We start from the raw sequence: 15041 nt of genomic DNA, 5'->3' as shown, positions 1-15041 counted from the left end.
AGGTTAACACTCTCCTGTGGGCTAGGCTGTTTGATGTTGAACTCAGTGGCAACCCCCACTCCACAGTCCCACCAACAGGGCTAATCCGAGGGGGCAGCTGGAGTCTCAGGAAGTACCAGTCACCTCTAAGATCATATCTTACCATCTTATGTTAGAACTGCAACAAAGGAAAGGCAATTTTTCCATGTTCAAAGAGTTTTCCAGATAGAGGATTTTTTCCATACACTCATGAACAGAAGTTGAGCAAAAATGAGACAGAACTATTACTATATCCACCCAAGAAAACCCAAACTCACTCCTAGACCATATAGTGAGCACACTTTTTTCCTGATTTTGATAATTGTCAAGAACTATCTGTTTAAAACTCCTTCAAATTTCAAGCAAAATTTTATTTTCTATTCCCAATACTTGTATTTCCAGCGTAGGATGGGACAACATAATAACAAATGCATCGACAACATGTTAAAGAACACTTTCATCTTTAGCTTTTCTTCTGCAGTTTATTATATAAATTACGATTTCCAACATTGAGCGCACTCACATTTCAGAACAGAAACACCAGTGCAAAGAGTGGTTTGTCCAAGTGCAAGGAAGTTACACGTCCCCACTGACCCCAGTGGATGAAGCTCAAATGTAACTCCTCAGTCCACAACTAACAATAGTGTGACCTAAATGTGAGCACGGTGTAGTCAACAGAAACAATGGACTTTGGTTGGGAACAACCAAATACTCTGACAGGACAAACAAGAGAAGAACAATTTGACCTCCAGTAAACCTGTGAATTCACTGGGATTGGAGACCACCCCCATCATTTTCTGAACTGACATTATTATAAATAAGTGAATGCCACATGTTCTGTTTGATGCTCAGAGCCAATTATCAAACCACAATAAAGCTCCCATGCATGCAGGTACTGTACTCCAGTGAATGCCACAGGCCACCTTTGGCACATCATAGTCAGGACCTGAACACAGAAATAATCCTGATCTGGCACAGGATAAATGAGAAAGCTTGGAGAGCTTTCCCATCTCCAATGCCAATAATTGTTGCTGAAAATGTATTAAACCAAGACTGAAATACAGCAATCACCTCTCAGTTATACAATACATACCAGACCCCAATTTTAATTACATCCAAGCAAAAGAAATCTTATTCAACCCAGAGACATTAGTAAATGGGGTCACTGCTGTGAAATACAGGCCACTGTCAGAAGTAGATATTAGGATCTTAGAAATCTGCATTAATTTCTCTCAAGGAAGTGTTGCAATGTAAAAACAAAATGAGACAATTCATAAATAACATCTTTATTAATGAGTTTTCTTTTTCACATTCTTTAAAGTGATGATCAATTAAAATCTGCATAGTCAAGAGTGCAAAAAAAAATCATATAAGTCAGACCCAAATGTGAACACTACTTTTTTGAAGCAAGACTGGCCACAGTAATAGGAATAAAATAGAAATAAATGGCCAGGGGGATATGGAGGGGGTGGGGATGAGAACCACCAGGAAAATTCTCATCAGTATATTTGTCTATTAATAAAGTCTTCACACAAAGACACACAACACTCATTCACATTCATGTGCACAACAGAATGTAAACTACAGAAGAAAGGTCCTTCCTCTGCTGAATGAAATGAAATAGAGCAAGATTATTTATGTATTTCACTGAGCATTGATCACCTATTCCAACAACATACCCAGCTGGATAACACAAGGTCCAGGTTTCTTCATGCCCTTGTTACAAAAACATTTCAGCCACCATCCCAGAGCAGGAACCAAGAAATCAAGAGTGTTTCCACAACACTGGGAACTATTCTTAACACACACTTTTAAGCACCATCACCTCCCTTCCTTTTCAATTTTTAATAGGATTACCCCTTTCTTTAGTGCTGTTGTTCACAGTTGGTTGGAAGAGCAGGTGAAGAGGACCCCTCCAAGCCCATGCAATGGCTCAGCCTGTGGAAGGGCAGCACATCTCCACTTCCAGCTTCATTTCCATAAGCACGGGCAACACAGTCCCAAATCCCTCACATCAACACCACAATGTGACTCTGCAAGTAGAACTTTTAATATTTACACCATCTAGTGATTTAGCTGTGGCTCTCTGCATTACAACCATCATCAGAAAAAGCTAGAGAAAAAACCAAGAGGCACATCCCCTACATAATGGCTGTAGGTAGTAAAGACACACACTGTCCACACAGTGGTGAGAGGCTATTCTTGCCTCCAGTTTGGATTTATGCAGCAGAGACACACTCCACAGCTGAGCATGAGCTTAATTGCAGAATTCTCTATGTTGGTCATTTGGAAAAGCCCTCCAATGCCCTCACACTGAACTGCACCACACACAAACTGGGCTTAATGTTTTGCATGTGATTCTGCAGTAATAAACTTCATTTACAATTTATATTAGTTAGGTTCTGAATTATTCAGATGCACAATCTAGGACTGTGGGGAACTGATCATCAATATTCAATCATACCAGTTCAGGTCTGGGCAAGGAATAAGTCTCATTTATTTGCTTTGTGCCTACAGCCTTTAGATCTGAGATTCAGCCCAGAGGTCAAAAGAAAGTCATTTGTGAAATCAAATCAGTCAGAAATACACTTGCTGCCATGGATATTGGAAACATAAGGCCTAAAGTATTTTAGAGAAGATATACAACAGGAAGTAAAGAGGATTCAGTACAACTGGCAGCAGTTTGTATTTGTACAAGGACAAAACAAACTACACAGTGAAACTCAAACCCATCACAGAGAAATGGTGACTCCAGGGCTGAAACCCCACATTCATTGGCAAATTAGGAGTAAAACTTGCCCAGCACAAGAAAGCACCCACCACAGCTCCCAGCCAGCATCAATGAAACGTGCTGCAACACCCCTTCTTCAAAGATAACCTGCTTTCTCCTTGGGGAGCTAACACTCAAAAGCAGGGAAAAGCATCAGAAACTGGAAAGAGGAACTGGATTTTACCCCAGAAAAAGTACCCTGGGCAGCCAGCAGCTGCCACACTGGCCAGGTTTCAGGGCAAAACCACATAAAAGAATCCATCTTGTCCTGAAAATAAAACTGGCCAATGAGTGTGAGTGGTAAACTTGCAAAAGCAGCAATGGCAATCCCTTTTTTTACCTGGAAATTTCATGGGCTGGTAAACCCAAAAAATAATTAAATTGAAAACAGGATATTTAGTGCAGTGGTATTCTTATTTCTTCAGAAAGAAACTGTATTTCTTGTGTCACATCAGGGGTTTAATTCAAGAGACCAGTAGATTAAGACCACTTTTGTCATTAATTCAAGACTTACTTTGGCACAGCTAATTTAGAGTTTTTGTATTTGTGGTAATTATAAGGGCATCACAGTGGATTTTTCCTTTACTATGGAAAATTCTAAAATAAATACAATTTAGTCTTCTGAAAAAACCCACCTTACTCTGATCTACAACAAAACTACATTGTGGCCTGCTTGTGTTTCAGGAAAATATCCCACATATTCAGATCAGCCTCACTAGTTAAGACACATTAAAATGAAACATTTCCCATTAAAGATGCCAAAAACTGGACTTAAATTTATTGCATGACGTTGCATAAGAAAGTGTATTATTGAAAACTGTAAGGCATCATGCAATTATCCATCAGCTAATTATTTATTATTCCTTGAAAGATGGTTATATACTCTAAAGTTATAAAACCAGTTTCAAAAAAGTACATAAAAAATTTAACATAAGCATTAAATATTTTTCACATGTTCATCATTTTCAGCTGTTAAAAAGTGCATTCAAACATACTGTACTGGAAAGTTGCTCTGACCAAAAATGGTGCTGGAGACTCATTAAATTAAAAGCTGCAAAAGGATGTTGCATGGAATTAGAAAGCTCACAGGTTGTGGTATTTAAACTTACAAACTTGCTTGAAATAATTTTGCAATCCTCACACTTACAATTTAGCATCAATGATATAATTAGCTAAAAATGTGTATTTTTAAAATTGAACAGTCAACTGAATTCAAGTTACGTACACTGAGTGATCAGACAAGGAGCAGCCAGGCTGAGGCGGCCGCAGTGCTGCCGTGGCTGTGGCAGGGTCAGTTGATGTACTGGGCCATCCAGCGGAACCCCTCCCCGTAGCCTTGTCTCTTCAGCACGCTGCACATGAACACCTCCAGGGGCCTGGCATTCAGCTCCTTCAGGGGTGTGCTGCCCTGCAGAGAGACACAAACACCCCTTACAGCTCCCTTATGAGCAACATCTATTCCACACGGACGTTTGCTTCTATGGAACGCCCCTCTTTAACTCGTGTTTGACACTGGAATTTGGAAAATAAATTACTCTAAAATCATAGAATGGGTTGGGTTGGAAGGGACCTTAAAGCTATTCTCATTCCAAACCCCTGCCATGGGCAGGGACACCTTCCACTAGGCCAGGCTGCTCCAAGCCCTGTCCAAACTGGCACAAACACACTTCCAGGAATGGGCCATCCCCAGCTTCTCTGGGCCTGACACCTCCACAGAGAGACCTGAACATGCAACCCTCACCTCAGTAACTCGTGTACAAGAACATTATGCATCTTCTCACATGCATCCACACTGGAAAGGGGAAAGTATGTGAAACCAGAATGGTACAGCAAACATGCAAAGAGAATTTTAGAGCTTGTATTTGGTGTTCAGTCACAGTTCCCTGCTCTGTTTGCAACAGTTTTCCAACCAGATTAAAAAAACAAAACATTTGCTACAAATTTTAGGATTGACCAAAGCAAGAGTGCCATGTGCTTGCTTGCCAAAATCAGCACAGTGCAATAAAGCTGCTGCTCAACTGGAGATTCACAGTGGTGCCCATGCTTCATCAAATACACGTGGTGTAAAGACCAGAAAACAAGAGGGCAAAATGCAACAAACAAGAAAGTAAAGATTTGTTCCTGCCTGACCTAAACTATGACTGGCACTGAACTTAAAGGGAGGCACCTAAGAGTGAATAAGCCCAGAGGAATTGCAAGGCAGGTGTCCTCAGCAGAGCTGGTCAGCTAATGGGAGCTGTGATTGGAAGCCACAGTGGAATGACTCTGTCAGCTCCAAGAGACTTCTTTCCAAGGGCCAAGGACACCAAACACCACTTCTAATGCTCACAAGCAGAGCACTGTATTAACTTTACATTAACAGGAGCTGAAGTATCATGAAGACCCTTACTAGAAATCTGCCTTGTTGCTAAGAATGCCAGTAGGAACTTTCTCCTTCCCACAACCTACAAACTTAAGACTTCTACAATGGTGTAAATCTATCTCTAAGCTTTAGGCAAATATGTTAGGTAGAAAATTATTAAAGCTTGCACTTGAAATGAGAAAGATTCTATTCAGTTTTCTCTCATAATTCACTCTACAACTATAGCCTCTGAAAACTGTTTAAAAATAGTGCATAAGAAAGTTGAAGTACTAAAACTTATTCCAGATACAAATACATTTTCTCTGAAAAAATGTAGCATTAAATATGACATAAGAAGTGGTAGCAGACATACATTTAACACACACAAAGAGACTCCAGGATTCATTCTATATACTGTTATTATGGACTAAGTACTTTATAAATTAGAAAAACATTTATTTTGTATAGCAGAGCAAACCAGAGTCAAGACACAAATAAGGCAAACTAACTGTCTAAGCAAAAAACCTCATTAAAAAAAAAGCAATACCTTTCCTGTTGTCTGGCCATAGAGACCAAAGGTCTCTCGTAACCTCTCTTCACTGATGGCTTCAGGTCTGTCAATCTTGTTACCAAGAATTAGGATAGGCACATTAGCAATAGTTTCATCTGTCATTAGTGACTGCAAAGGAATGGACAAAGGAGGACTGATTAATTTAAAATACAGAAGGTCAAATCACTACTACTCATTTGCAGGTGACAGTAGAGGTCTCTTGGGTATTTGAGCTTAGTTCTTAGAAATTCAAACTTTCAAAAGCTTATTTAAACTTACATCAAGTTCTTCTTTTGATTCAAGCAATCTTTCATGATCTGCACAGTCCACCAAGAACACAACACCATTAATTGCAGGCAGGTAGTTTTTCCACACTCTGCGAGCTACAGGGAAAATAAGAAATAAAAATAAAGGAAATTATCTCCAAATACAGAGCGATGCACATTGGTAATTAAAAAGCAAGCAACAGGTGTGTGTGGGTTTACTAATTTGATTCTTTTTTAATTCTTTGCATTCCAAAGACTGGTAACATAAGCTATTTCATGTTTTACAAAGCTTGAAATAATAGAAAAAAATTATAACTTGCTCTAATGTTATCATTGCTCTATCCCACATGAATGCTGATGTGTGGAAATTTTTTTTTTCCCCCCAGGAATTATGTCAACAAAGGTAAGTTTGAAGGTAAATACAAGGAATTCAAAGTACAGAACTCCTCCTCACAGTCAAAAGTTTCTCCTCCACTGCAGCTCTTGCTTAATCATATTTGTGATTTGTGACAAATGGTGGAGATGGGCAAAAGTGCAGCCAATGTCTTTTCTGCTGTCCCAGAAGAGTTTGGGAAGTCAGTCTCTGCAGCAGGGCCATGTTTCTGATTGGAAGCAAATTCCAGCCCAGTTCAGTGAGCTTAAGGGAGTCAAAACACACTCCTACCTTGAGCATGTCCACCCAGATCGAAGGTAGTGAAAGTCATGCCAGCAATTGTCAGCTCTTCTGAAGCTGGAAATACACAGAATTACTCTAGGTGAAGATTATGCAGTGCTTTGGAAAAGTCTGGCCTTCTAGCACACAGATTTTACTTTCTTTTGGTTCTTTCCAGTATTTTTTATTCAAGGAGAACATAAGAGTAATACATTCTCTCAAAATCAATGGCACATTCATGTATCACCAAAATGTTATTAACCATTAAAGCATGTGTGAAATATCTACAATGCTAAGAAGAGCAGAGTATTCCTACATTATTTATCTCTACATGTTACACAAACAACAGTTGGCTCTGACATCTGGTTTGCAAAAAAGATTTTGCATTTGGCATTTAGTTTTCAATACTGTTCAAGGCTTCTCCTCTTCACATCCTTTTCCAGTTTCTGACTTCCTTACTAGACTTCCCCAATTTTCAACCTGTGTTGAACTTTTTCTCCTGCAGGGTTACCAGGATAACAATTACACAGCAACCTCTGAGACACAAACACTGATTTTCTAATTATACAGAGAAGCTGTTCCCAAAAATTGCAAGCCCCTATCTCTTGCAGCTTCTATAGTACAAACTCTCTTCTTCATTGTTCTGCTTGTTATTCACCTCTTAATTTTAAATGTAACACCCTGAACTATCCTACACACATTTTTTTACGATTACTTGAACCACCCATGGATTGCAACCCCAAAAATCCCTTTGTATCTCCCCAGTTACACTGGTGGTCTTATAATCAGATCTGGCATGATCAGATCCTGCTTTTCTTGCAATCCCTCAAACACTTTCTAGCCAAGGCACAGCTCTGTTAACTTACTGGGGTGTAACGTGGGGACGTGTTGGCCCAGTCTGTCATCTTTGAGCATGTGCAGCAGTGTCGTTTTTCCAGCATTGTCCAGTCCAAGAAACACTAGTTTGCCTGATTTCTTGTACAGTCCTAGAAGAAAAAAGGACCTGGTGATTAAACAGTTCAACAGGAGTTCATTTCCAGCCCTAGAGATGATTTTGTTCCTAGGAACAACGTGTTACAGTCACGGTACAAAATACAGACCAGGCAAACTCCACCACACCTTTATCAGTGCCCTTTATCCACGTTGTACAAATGACATTCCCACTTAGCCCAAGCCTGCTGCACCAGGTAACATGCAGCTGAGAGGATGCTTGGCAAGAGAGGCACAAATTGCTGTGAATGTGTCAATCATGGAAATGCATTCTGTCATCTTAGGAAAAGCTTATGAGAGAACAGGACTAAATGCTCCCAATGTAGTTTATTCTGCCCCAGCAAAAGGACAGTTCTGCCCACAGGTGCTGGACAGGTGGGCACAGACCCAGCACTAACAGCAGGCTCTGGACCATGGACCATTCTGAACCTGAACTCTGTTCACCTACCTCCAATTACAGCAAAACACTCATCCGAGACAAAAAAAGAAAATTCAGACCTCAATCAGAATAATACAGAGAAACTGGATTCAACATTTGTGTAGAAATTCTTTAATATTGGTTAACATATTATTTGGACAAAAAGTAACTTTCAGCCACACCCCCAGGAAAACTGTTGGCTACATCCTGAATGGCATCATCAGGACACTTCTGACACACTTTGTCCCATGTGACAATGCTTTCCTAACAGGAATAAGAAATTTTATTTTCATTGGTTGTATCTTTACAAAAATGTCTTCTGCCCTTCTTCTCCCCCTCCACTTGCAACCCCAGAAATGCAACAGTTGCTGTGAAGGAGAGGAATGATGTTTAAAACACGAACACCATATTTTCTTAAATTAGAGATTATCAAAGGGCAATTCTCTTACAACTTGTCAACACTGAATCCTCTGCCAGAATTAGTTTTCACTGCTTTAAACTCATTGATATTCAAAGAAAAACATTAAGATAAATTAAATTTAAAACCAAAAAATCAATCCTGTTCTGTACTGAAAAAAACCCTCTCTTCTGTAACTGCTATCCTCGTGTGTGTTGGGATGTTCAGCCAGCCCTCTGAGGCTGCAGCATTGCAGGGGCAGAGGTGCCTCTGCCCAGCAGACCTTTACACCACTGCTGTTTGCTCACCTCTGCCTCTGAGCTAATCTCAGGGATCACATTCCAGCTGGACATGTTTTGTAACTTGCAGGAATGAATACTCTCTCCTGAGAATATTCATTATATCTTATTTCATTAATGATCTTTATTACTCCAGGTCCTGCAGAGTGTCTTCACAGTTCTTTCAAATACAACTCTTACTCCCCAAACTCACCTTCTGACATGCCCAAATATATACCAACTATTAAACTATGGAGTGGAGGAGAAAGTGTTAATGTTTACAGAGAAAGAAGTGGACAAACATTGTCATAAACTAACTTACATCACAGGAGAAACTCCAGTTCACACTCACCTTATGAGTTAAATAAAGCTCTATTAACTATAGGAAAACAAGAATATTTTCCCCACTCTCAGCCTGCAGATCCAGGAATCTTTGCTTCCCAGTCAGATGGTGCTGGTTGCACCACAACATTTCAAGCTTCCCAGGTGTCTTTCAGAGAAACACAAGACTAACAAGCAGCCATACTTCAGCTACTGGCTACACCAAGACCTGAGTTTTTATATACATACAAATTAAAAAATGCCTCCCAGAAGTACACTTGTGCAAAGATGTTCTTCCTAAAGTGATCCCATTAGCCTTCTGACAGGACAGCACAGGGAACTGTGGGCAGTTTCCCAAATGTTATGATCTGCCTTCTTCAACTCTAACTATAACTGAGAATGCAAAGAGAAAGTGTTTCTTTTAGAAAAAGAGGGACATAAAAGAGGGAGCTGCTTCAAACTCCTCTGTCTTTCAGCAGAATTAGCCTTTGCTTGCACAGGAATGGAAGAGCAGGCCAGTGTGCAGTAATCACTGTGCAGCTAAGGAAGAAGAGATAAGAAAGATTAGTCAACTTAGTTAAAATTTCACTGGCTAACATTTTGATAGCGGGCCAAGGGTCTGACATTCAGTGCAAAACTTTAAACTTTCAACTGATAAAAGGTAGGTGGCACAGCTTGCTATGACTTCTTAGCTTCAAATGCTTTTTGACCACTTCAATAAAATCCTTTGAACTTGGAAATTGTGTCTTTTACCTATGTGATCTGCAACTTCTGATCCTTTTTTTAGTATCCTAACATTAATTTTCCTCATGGTTGTGGGGTTTTTTCACCTTGGACTGATATGGATTGCAGACTTTTTGAACAGGGAATTATTTTCTGAGGCTCTTGAGCAGATGCCAGTGAAGTTTCACATTAATTTCTGAGGCACAGAACAACGAGCTGCTGAACATGAGAAAGGGTTTCAATATCTGACACTAATTTTTTGCAGACAGCCCCTCCTATTTGGATTCTGAAATGATAGCCTCACGTGCAAAAGAACTGAATTAAAATAACTGAGTTCAGTTCTTTATAGCAGAGAAAAATCAGGAGAAGACCCATAAAAGCCAACTGAATTACTCCAGCTTAAATAGAGTACGATTAGAAAAGTTTGACTTATTATGATCATGAAATAAAATGTATTTTTTTTCAAGAAGGATTAATGTAAGATGGAGTGGAGAGCACATTCTGGAAATGCTCAGTATTGATAAGTGAAACTTTTGTTTGAGTATTGCTGAATATACACCAAACCAAATATTATTATTTACCCAGCAGTCTTATTTGAAGATAACAGAGGTGAACAGATATTTTACACAAGAACAGCAGAAAGGAAAAGCCTCAAACAATAATGACTTACCTAAAAACTGCAATACACTACTGAAACCACTGTAAATCCAATCAAATAGGAACATATCTGAATCTTATAGTCTGAAATAGAGAAAACATAATGCATTTCAGTTCCATCAGAACAGCACATTAAGAATTGTAAAATCTTTATAGGTAACAAGAATTATTTTAAATCCTGTGTTAAAAATAATAAAAAATAGTTTTGATAAACTGTAGCATAGAACAGTTAAATGACAATAGCAAAGATTTTTCCCTCCCTTGGGAAAACACTACAAGAACTGAAGTCTTTGCAAGAAGTAAAAATAATTTTATCCAAAGCACAATTTGTTGAAGGTATGTGATGATTCACTGAAGATTTTAAACGGGATTTTGAACTGGGTAAAGGTGGCACTTCAGAGAGGGCACTAGAGGGGTATCAGTGCAGATTAGGGCTCCAGCCACCCCTGGAACTGCTGGAGTTCAAAGCAGAGGCAGTAAGAGGCAAAGAAGTTTTGCAGAGTTGAATCTAGAGAAGTTTGATACCAAATAAATCCTTGTCCACACAGAACCTGTCTGTTTGGCTTGTCATGGAAAACAATTACCTAGCACAAAGCACTGGAATTACCCTTCAAAGACAGTGACCTCCTGTATTGCCCTGCACAGGCTGCCACAATTCAAACCTTAAATGCAAAAGTTTTGTTAAAAAAAACCCACCAGACCCCCGTATTTCCCACTGAATTCCTTCAGCTTGGATTCAATAACAGAAAGTTGAGCTGAGAGCCCACACTAGGTTCATTAGTAGCCATGAGTGATTAATTTCCTAGCTTTCATCTTCATTTCCTCATTATCTAAAGCGAGGATAATGATAGAATCATTGGGGTTGAAAAAAAAAAACTCTAAGACCACTGAGTCCAACTGTTAGCCCAGCACCTCTGTGTTCAACACTTAAACCACGTCCCCAAGGCCACATCCACAGGACTTCTGAGCACTGCCAGGGGTGGTGAACCCACCACTGCCTTGGGCAGCCTGTGCCAGGGTAGGCCATCCTTTCAGTGAAAAAATTTTTCCTAATGTATAATCTGAATCTTTGCTGGCACAACTTGAAACTGTTTCCTCTTGTCTTGTCACTTGTGACCCGGGAGAAAACACCAACCCTGACCTGGCTACAACCTGTCAGGGAGTTATTGAGTGATGAGGTTTCCCCCTGAGCCTCCCCAGCTGCTCCTCATCAAACTTGTGCTCTAAATCACACTGAAAGCACCAGTTTGACACACTGAACTGTGAGCATTTCAGTTCTCTTGGAGACTAAAGGGCAACATCCTTAGGAGCCTTTAGCCAGCTAATTCCTACTGGACTACACGAGCCCTGCAGACACTGGAGTCTGACTGCCCTGGAAAAACTGGACTGCACTGCTAAACACAGCTGGCAGAGGCACCCACACTGCTACAGCTTCTCACCACACTTGTTTAGAAGCTGCAGGGCTGCCTTGGGGCATCACAAGAGGACTTCAGGGCAGCTCTGAGCCCAGAGCACAGCACACAGGAGTCAAAACACAGGTCTGAACCAGCCCAAAAATCCAAGCGTCCATCACAGCAACTGCACTCATGACAGAGTTTCTTTGCTACACAACAACAGAGATCATACAGAGATAATGTGGGAAGAGGAGTGGATATTTAAATGACCTTTGCTTGCACTGGAACAAAATCTGTTCAGATGACGAAGCACCAGGTGTCTTGGTTTCGCCACAGCTAACCCTTAAACCTTTAACCACGTCTACATTGCTCTGAACAACACAGCAGCTGCAACAGGCACAATTTTTAAGAATACCAATCAAATATGCTTGTCAATGCATAAACACTCAGTTACACAATGTCATGACTGAAACTGTCCCTTGCATGGCTAAAAATCAAAGGTCAAGAATAAGCAAACATGGCAGAACACACACGTCAGCAGATTTATTTATTGCTTGAGCAAAATACCAATCGAGAAAAGCCTCTGTGGGGCTTAGGGAAACGATCGACTCAAATAACCTGCAAATCAGGGCAAACAGCGTGATGTAAGAGAACTGCTCAGATTACTGAGGTGAGAATAACTTCAGTGTTCAGTTGTATCAACCTGTTCCATCTATTACACTTAGGTTCATAAAAAACATCAAGCAAAACAATCTTCATGAATTACAGAAAAAACTTTAAGGGGTGAGATTCAAACGATTAATCTGAGAACAGGATTACTCTACAAACACAGCTGAAGTGGCATTAATACTGGTTCAATTTCCATCACCATAAGAAAAGTGGTGCTGGAAACAGAGCTACCCAAATCCTCCCAGAGCAACCTCCATATCAGCTGGCAGCAGCTAAAGGAAAACATTTTCAAAATGGGAAAAAAATGGACAGCTAATTGTAAAGGTACACAGGCAATATTTGAATAGTGATATTAAATCTACTCTTATCACACAGGAAAAGTAACTTTATAATTCAGAGCTGTGTCAAATCAAAGCATTACAAAACCAGAGTGGCTCTGCTCTGGTTTCAAGAGTTGCTATGCTGAGAGCAAATTCAGGGAAGAGCTCACTCTGTTCAATATATACACACTCAAACTCTCAGGCTCATGTTAAAAACACCACAAAAGCAGAACAATGAAGACTCAGCAATCACTGTTCACAAGCCATGATGGAGAAGAAGGTACTATTTTAATGTTATTTGAAGGGCTGATTTGAAAATAATCCACTGGAAGCAGACAAAAGCTTTGAACAAAAAGCTGTGCTGGACCAAGACAGTCTTTTGATACCAGCTACCTTTACAGACATCACCAACTCACTGTGTCTCCACTGCAAAGATACCAAAGTTAACTTTCTAGTATCACTTCAGTGACACATGTCTACCACTGAAAAACATCCCCTTCAACCCTGGTCGAGGTTATTTCATCAGCCAGGCATCACCCAGTAACTCCTGTGGAGCCAGGTCCACCACTCCACAGACCAAGGACGGGGGTTCACTAACTGAGAGAGAATGAGGAATTCCCCAGTGGCTCTGCTAACACCCAGCCAGCCTCCTGAGGGAAAGCTGCTGACAGCATGGACGAGCAAGCAAACTCCCTCACACCTCTTTTATCTTCTGAAAACTAGGAAATTTTTTCCTCCTACACTCAACTTGCTTTTTCTCTAGCTAAAAATTTATCATTTCACTCCCAAACCTTAGGACAGTGCTCATTTCTGAAGACTTGTGAAGTTAAGAAACAACATCAGGGTTTTAAAGAGCGTTTTAAATGCCTTTATGGAACAATTAGGAAACAGAAACCAGTGACACCCAAGTGAACAGCTCCTGCATGAGCTGGGAACACACTGAGCCACACCTGTGGGGGGACTGTCAGCAAGAGCAACAGAAGAAATCTCAGTCCAGCCTGAGAGCACAAACATCAGTTTCAGCCACAGTTCAGTCTGAAACCACAACCTGCAAGCAACTGCTTAAAGCCTACTGCTAACAGTGTATTTTTAGTTTCTGAAGTAGGATGGAAACACGATAACTTGAAAGTTACAATTTCACACATGATCACCATACCATTATAAAATATTACCACAGGCAACCAAAGTTAAAGTCCCTAGGAAACTCAGTGGATAAACTGAGATTCTACAACACAGTTTATTCTTTGATTCGAAACTGCACTTGGATGTTGTATTTTTAAGACCTAAGGAAAGGCATATCAGAAATTGAGGTAAAAGCATAGACTTTCTTAAAGTATTTTAATAATTCTTTGCCAGCAACTCAGTTTTGAGACAGCAGAGTTTACCTGTGAAGGCAGCACTAGAACACCCGAGTTCCTGAGGGCACCTGACGCAGAGGTTTAGGCAGCCCCGGCCCACAAAGCGCAGCTGCCAGAGCAGCACATCCCCGCTGCAGGGCTGCTGCACCGCGCACCCGCTTAGGAACACAACCCTTAAAGCAGCAACTTCTGAAGACAAAACAATACTCCACACAAGCACTGCCAGGTCGACACAACGCGGCAGACGGCTGCCCAGGGAGGCTGCAGGGCACCTGCGGGTTACGGGGTTACTCAGCGCACCCCAGCATCGCAGACCCACGGAGGCAGCGCTGCTGGGGACCCGCGGGCACCGGGGCAGCCGCACGGAGCGGCCGCTGCCGCCAGCCCCCGGGCTGTGCGGGGGGAAAGGAGAGGGAGGGGACAGGAGGGAAGGGAGGGGAGCGGCCGCCGGGAGCCCCTCGCTGCCCGCGGCCCCGCGCAGGCCGCGGCTGGTCGGGGCGCGCAGGGACCCCCGGCCAGGCCCCGCCGCGGCCCGGAGGCCGCTCCCAGCAGGACACGGGCACGGCCCAGCGTCCTGCGGGCCCGGCCGGGGAGAACAGACCCCTCACCGCCCGCCCCGCTCACCCACCGCCGAGCCGAGGTGCTCCGGGGCTCGGGCAGCACCGACACCGAGGACACCGACCGACACCGGCCCACGGCGGCACTCACCCGCGGCTGCGCCCGCTCCGCCCCCCGCGGCTGCTTCCGCCACCGGCACCGCGCCGCACACGCTCGGGTGGGCTCGTCCGCGTTCGGCTGGACTCGGCTCCGTTCGGACGGGCGGGCGTGGTCCCGACCGGGCTGCCTTCGGCTGGGTTCGGCTGGGCTCGCCCCGGTTCGGCGCGACTCGGCTGTGTTCGCCTGGGTTCGGTTCGGCTTC

At 42.1% G+C, this 15041-nt stretch overlaps 1 protein-coding gene across 4 annotated transcripts; it reads right to left on the bottom strand.

Annotated features, from left to right (window-relative positions):
• Positions 1–480: 480 nt before the first annotated feature.
• On the bottom strand, positions 481–15027 carry SAR1B (secretion associated Ras related GTPase 1B). Of its 4 annotated transcripts, none has more exons than XM_064387435.1 (7): positions 14831–15027; positions 10395–10465; positions 7464–7583; positions 6610–6675; positions 5959–6062; positions 5677–5808; positions 481–4196 (listed from the first exon to the last, which is right to left on the bottom strand). In XM_064387435.1, exons 2-7 carry the CDS (start codon positions 10447–10449, stop codon positions 4080–4082), a joined length of 594 nt encoding a protein of 197 aa, XP_064243505.1. In that variant the 5' UTR covers positions 10450–10465; positions 14831–15027; the 3' UTR covers positions 481–4079. The 4 variants fall into 4 exon arrangements, with proteins under 4 accessions (XP_064243505.1, XP_064243506.1, XP_064243507.1 ...); XM_064387436.1 differs by having other exon boundaries at positions 14751–14845; XM_064387437.1 differs by lacking the exon at positions 14831–15027 and adding an exon at positions 14747–14768.
• Between the last annotated feature and the right edge of the window lie 14 nt (positions 15028–15041).

Source organism: Passer domesticus, chromosome 13 (assembly GCF_036417665.1).
Source record: "Passer domesticus isolate bPasDom1 chromosome 13, bPasDom1.hap1, whole genome shotgun sequence".
Lineage (NCBI taxonomy): Eukaryota > Metazoa > Chordata > Aves > Passeriformes > Passeridae > Passer > Passer domesticus.
This window is presented reverse-complemented; position numbering and strand designations above follow the sequence as displayed.

Coding starts and splice junctions, on each gene's coding strand:
- SAR1B (XM_064387435.1), bottom strand. CDS start 10,449: ATGTTCCTATTTGATTGGATTTACAGTGGTTTCAGTAGTGTATTGCAG. Junction 6,063..6,609: donor TCTGGGTGGACATGCTCAAG/GTAGGAGTGTGT, acceptor TTTTCCCTGTAG/CTCGCAGAGTGTGGAAAAAC. Junction 5,809..5,958: donor AATCAAAAGAAGAACTTGAT/GTAAGTTTAAAT, acceptor ATTCCTTTGCAG/TCACTAATGACAGATGAAAC.